The sequence below is a fragment of the Sciurus carolinensis genome, chromosome 17, assembly GCF_902686445.1.
Source record: "Sciurus carolinensis chromosome 17, mSciCar1.2, whole genome shotgun sequence".
Taxonomy (NCBI): domain Eukaryota; kingdom Metazoa; phylum Chordata; class Mammalia; order Rodentia; family Sciuridae; genus Sciurus; species Sciurus carolinensis.
Genome location: NC_062229.1, coordinates 52,083,817 through 52,089,907, shown reverse-complemented (window position 1 = coordinate 52,089,907; position 6,091 = coordinate 52,083,817). Strand labels below are relative to the sequence as shown.

The window sequence follows — 6,091 nt, the reverse complement described above, 5'->3', positions numbered from 1 at the left end:
GAAACCCACATTTAGCTGTATCTTGTCTGCCAGTATAGCCAATTCAGATTTTTCTTAATTACTTCCTCAGTGTAAAGTTAGAAGCTATATTTGTTTCACAACAATTTTGTGGGTTGCATGGGTCAGGTACTCTTTGTCATTTTACTTTTTTATTATGTAAGACTCAACAAGTTCCCTTACATTCTTCTTTAACCTGGCCTATATGTTTTTTTACAGCCCTTAAAGTCTATAAACTACTCAGTATGGTTTGCACATTGCCCTAGCCATGACTAGAAGCAGAGATAATCTTCAACTTTTCACACAATTAGTTTACAATTTGAGGGTTTTTTTAACAAGCATGTCTCATTTTAGTATCAGTTTTGTATTGAATTTTAATAGCCAAGTTGATATTTAGTTTCTTGAGGTAGTAAACTTGAACTAGGTAATATTTATTTGGGAAAATTAATTGGGAAGCTGGGATTTAGGAAGGCAAGACACTGGAGGTAATCTTTTTGTTTTTGGTATTGGGGTTTCAACTCGTGCTCTACCACTGAGCACGATCTCATTGAATTGCTCAGGCTGGCCTCAAACTTGGAGTACTCCTGCCTTAGTCTCCTGAATTGCCACTGAGCCTAATTCTTGAGAAAAACATTAAGGAGAGATGGATAGCCCTGGATCTGCGACTGAGGGGATGGGGGTTGTAGTCTTCACTGCTACTTAGTACATTCCACTTTAAAAGCAAATTGCTCATTTTTTTTCAACTTTATTGTATGTAACAGTTTTATCCTGCTTTTAACATTATAGCTTAAGTGTCTTAATTTCCTCTGAATGAAAAGAATTTGGAAGACTGCGTCATGATTCCTTTAATTTTTTTTTCTTTTTTTTTTTTTTTTGAGAGAAGGTCTTATGTACTATGTCGGCCAGGATAACTAGAGAGATTCTCTTACCTCAGCCTCTTGAGTAGTTGTCACTACAGGCTTGTGCCACTGTGCCTGGCTCACACTGTTGTACTTTCAGAGTTTTCCTCAAATTCTGATATAAATAGGGCTGAGTGGGGCATGGTGGCCAACATCTGTAATCCCAGCAACTCGGGAGGCTGAGGCAGGAGGATCACAAGTTCAGGATCAGCCTCAGCAATTTAGTGAGACCCTAAGCAACATAGATCTTGTCTCAATAAAAAATAAAAAGGACTGGGCACAGTGGTGCACATTTGTAATTCCAGCAACCTGGGAGGCTGAGGCCAGAGGATCACAAGTCAAAGCTAGCCTCAGCAAATTAGTGAGGCCAAGCAACTTAGACCCTATCTCAAAATTAAAAAAATGATCCCCAGCACTGGGAAAAAAAAAAAAAAAGTAAAGGAAAAACATTCCTAGATCATTAATTATCATTAGTTGTAAAAAAAAAAAAAAATTAAAAAAATGAAAAGGACTGAGATGTAACTTAGCAGTTAAGCGCCCCTGGGTTCTATCTCCAGTATCAAACAAATAGGAAGTGGGAATGTGGCTCGGTAAAGCACCTCTGAATTCAATCTCCAGTACCCACCCCCAAAAAATGAGGGCCAAAATTAATTTTTTTAGTCATAATTTTTAATTTTTTTTAGTTGTACATGAACACAATGCCTTTATTTTAATTATTTATGTGATCCTGAAGATTGAGCCCAGTGCCTCACATGAGCTAGGCAAGGGCTCTCTACCACTGAGCTACCCTAGCCCAGGCATAAATTTTTGTTCTTATTTTGGACTTTCTAGAATAGAGTCTAAGGAGTAATAGAGAATACGAACTGTTTAAAGTTCCAAATACAAGTTTTTTATTAGATTAATTGATCCTCATCAAAAGTGACCTGGTTGCTGCTATGTGAAAAAGTTAGAGGTTTGGAGTCATGAAAGACCATCAGGGATTAATTATATAGTTACCATTTTTAAATTTAGATTTTTTTTTTTTTTTTTTTTTTTTTTTTTGTTACTGGGAATTAAACCCAGGGTCATATACTATCAGGCATTCTACCACTGAGCTAAACCTTCAGTTCCTTTATTGTAAGTTTTGTTTGTTTTGTTTTGTTTTGTGATACTGAGGAATAAATTTAGAGCCTCATGCATGCTAGGCAAGTGCTCCACCATTGAGCTACATCCCCAGCCCATTTTATTTTAGTACTGGGGATTAAACCCAGGGGTGCTTACTACTGAGCTGCATCCCCAGTCCTTTTAATTTTTTTTTATTTTAAGATAGTCTTACTAACTTACTGAGGCTGGCCTGGAACTTAATCCTCCAGCCTCAGCCTCCCTAGTTGCTGGGTTTACAGGATTAAACTGTACTGTGGCCCTTTTCAATTTATTTTGAGACAGGGTCTTACCCAAGCTGGCCTTGACACTTGTGGTCTTCCTCGCTCAGCCTCCTGAGTTGCTGGGATTTCAGGCTTGCACCACTATACCTGGCTTCCCTCTTTAAATTTTGATTCACAGAACTGGGTATGGTGGCCTACACCTGTCCCAGTGACTCAAGAGGCTGAGTCAGGAGAATCACAAGTTAGAGGCTAACCATAGCAATTTAGTGAGACCCTATATCAAAATAAATAAGTAAATAAATAAATAGACTAAAAAAGAAAAAAGTAACTTAGTGGTAAAGTGACCTCCTGGGTTCAATCCTTGTACACCCCTCCAAAAATTTTTTTAAAAAATGTAATAGTAATATATTAAAATAGGAGGAATTTACAAAGTCTAAATTCACTGATTGAATGTAAGCATCTTTAGAATTATCTTGTCCAAACCATACCATTCTGCAAAAGTTACCTGTTGAAGCACAAAATGTTAAGTCTACAACAGATGCTTTGTCTGTATTTGTATTATTCAGAAAATCGGAATCAAAATAAAACTTGTTAATTACTAATAACAGGTATGACCTTTAAAAAGTAATTGATTTTATGTGTAAATATCTTAATGATCCATGTATAATACAATATTGAAAACAACCCTATTCCCAAATGGAGGCTTCCTTCTTTGCATAACATGAAATACTTCAGATTATGCAGTGTGTTCTCCGCTTCCCCACATTTTGACATCTCAGATTGCGATTCCCCTTAGAGTTGGTGTTATTTTTGTTTGTTTTTTAATGAAACATGTTCTCACAAGGTTGCCCAGGTTATCTTCAAACTCATAAGCTCAAGTGATCCTCCTGCTTTAGCCACCCAAGCAGCTGGAACTATAGGCATGTGCCGTCAAAGCCTGCCTTGAGTTGGTGGTATTTTAACAGTTGCTATTAGCTAGGTGGCAACTGCACTCTACAGTGCCTGCAAATGTACATATTTGGTTGTTGCTCCTAGTGGCAATCATGACCAAGTTCATTCAGTCAACAAAATGATTTGAGGAAAGAATGTTAGTCCTGGTTGTTTGAAAACCTTACTTTTCTACCTGGTAGAAACAAGCATTACACCATCAAAACTTAACTGAACAAGCATCTATCTTTTCTAAGAAATTGTTAGGAGCCGGGCATGGTGGCACACATCTGTTAATCCCAGTGGTTTGGGAGACTGAGAAAGCAAGATTGCCAATATAAGGCCAGCCCCTGGGTTAAATCCCCAATGCCAAAAAAAAAAAAAAAAAAAGAAAGAAAAGAAAATGGTAGGGACAACAGTGGAGAAATTCTAAGAAATACTTGTCATTTCATGATACTGAGAAAAATATGAGAAAACATTGGTATTGATGACTTGAATTAGGAAATGATTTATTGGAGTTTATGCATTGATTCAACTGAGTATAAAAAAGTTTTAGGAATATATTAAATTTATGTTGCTTATATTTTCCCTTAGATATTTACCTGAGAGCATGTATGATAAAATTATGTCTGAAGGTTTATTTCCATAAATATAAAGGCAGAATATCAAGACAAGAAAACCTAGCTGGAGCATGTCTGTAATCCCAGCAGCTTGGGAAGCTGATGCAGGAGGGTTTAGAATTCACAGCCAACCTGGGCGATTTAGCGAGGCCCTAAGCGACTCAGCAAGATCCTGTTACTAAATAAAATACAAAAGAGTTCAATCCCTGGTCCCAAAATTAAAGTATGGCAATAGCCAGCTGGGGTGCAGCAGCACACATTACATCTATTAATTCCAGCAGTTTAAGAGGCCGAGGCAGGAGATTCTCAAGTTTGAGGTCAGCCTCAGCAACTTAGACACTATCTCAAAAATAAAAAATAGAACTAGGAATGTAGATCAGTGGTTGAGAACCCCTGGCTTCAGTCCATAGTAACCAAAAGAAAAGAAAAACAAAACAACAACAAAAAAATAGGCACTAGCCTATCAAGATTTCCTGATGCTTTCTTTTTTAATACTTATTTTTAAAAATTTTTTGTGGTACTGAACATTGAACTGAGGGCTTTGCACATGCTAGGTATGTGTTCTATCACTGACCTACATCCCCAGTCCATCTTTTTTACATTTTAAGGTAGCAGTGTAGGGGTCTGGGGTTGTAGCTCAGTGGCAGAGCACTTGCCTAGTATGTATGAGGCACTGGGTTCAATTCTCAGCACTATATAAAAATAAATAAAGGCCCATCAACAACTTAAAAAAAAAAAAAAGATAGCACTGTGGGGAATAGGAGTAAAGCTAGAGTACCAGAGTGAAAAAGATGTCAGATTCAGCCAGTGGTGTATGCTTATTTTCCTAGCTACTTGGAGATTGAGGCAGGAGGACTACTTGAGCTGAGGAGTTTTGAGACCAGCTTGAGCAATTTGGGCCATGTCTCCAAAACTTAAAAAAATAGACAAACAAACAAACAATTAAAAAACAACTTCTATCAAATCCAAATCTCAGAGGCCTGGGGAATTAGGGGACTGATCTGTGGACTGCTTAAACCAGCATAATGATCTTATGTTCCCCGCCCCCCATCACTTTATACTATATTGACTTAGTTTTGACCTCTGGACAAAAGGAATAAGAAACTAGAGAATAAAATATAACGTTATTTTTTAGATTTTTAAGTTTCAGTTATCTCAGTACTTAGTGGTATTTTAATTTTTCCCTTGCCTTTTCAATAAAAAAATGGTGATCATACTTTGCCTTGGATAAACTGAATTTCTTTTTCTTTGATTTTTAATTTTTCCAGTACTGGGGATTGAACCCAGGGTACTCTACTACTGAGCTATATCCTACATCCCCAACCACTTTTATTTTATTTTGAAACAGGGTCTTGCTAAATTGCCCAGACTGGCCTTGAACTTGGTGATCCTTCTGCCTCTACTTCTCTAGTAGCTGGGATTACAAACCTGTTCCACTGTCTTTGATAATTTTTATTGACATTATCAGTTACTTACAAGTTTCCCCCCCTTATAATAAAGACCATTTTAAGTTGCTCATTGTAAAAAAAAAAAAAAAGCCAAATGATACAGAAATGCATTAAGAGAAACCCAAATCCTTTGCTCAGAAAAACCTCGTTAGCATTTTGTAGTATTATTTTAGATTAGGATAGAGAGATTTGGTACTACTAGAAGAGACCATGCAAGAAGAGAAAAAAATCATATTAGATTATCCTATAATAAAGCATTTAAATATTTATAAATGGAATACTTTAAATTGTAGATGAACACAATACCTTTATTTTATTTATTTATTTTTATGTGGTGCTGAGGATGGAACCCAGTGCCTCACACACGCTAAACAAGCCCTCTACCACTGAGCCACAACCCCAGCCCATACCTCATTTTTAATGAAGTGAAACTGAGAACAAAACTCCCTGACTTTTTAGCATTACTGTAAAAAGAAAAAATAGATTAAAACTCAGAATTACTAGTACTCTATTTTATTTTTGCTTCTTTTAGGAAAAAAAAGTTTTCTTTTTATATGCTGATTAACATAACTTTTTTATTGATTTTATTTTATACAGACAAGGTCTTTACTGGGTGTATTTGAAGAAGATGCTACAGCTATTTCCAACTATATGAACCAGTTGTATCAAGCTATGCATCGGATTTATGATGCACAGGTAAAAAGCTAAGGTCTAATGCAATGCTGTTTAAAAATTAATCTTTGAGTCCCATAAGGACAGAGATAGTGTCTGTCTTGTTTACTGGTGCCTAGCCTTTTCCTGAGCTACTAGTAATAAATATTTGTTGAAAGGATGAA

General features: G+C 36.4%; 1 protein-coding gene across 1 annotated transcript in view; it reads left to right on the top strand.

Moving 5' to 3' along the window:
* Appl1 (adaptor protein, phosphotyrosine interacting with PH domain and leucine zipper 1) overlaps nt 1-6,091 on the top strand; it is a 37,185-nt gene that overhangs the window by 1,379 nt on the left and 29,715 nt on the right. Inside the window, exon 2 of the mRNA XM_047530571.1 lies at nt 5,853-5,951. Within this exon, the coding sequence (XP_047386527.1) occupies nt 5,853-5,951 (99 nt within the window). The remainder of the gene's footprint in view (nt 1-5,852; nt 5,952-6,091) is intronic.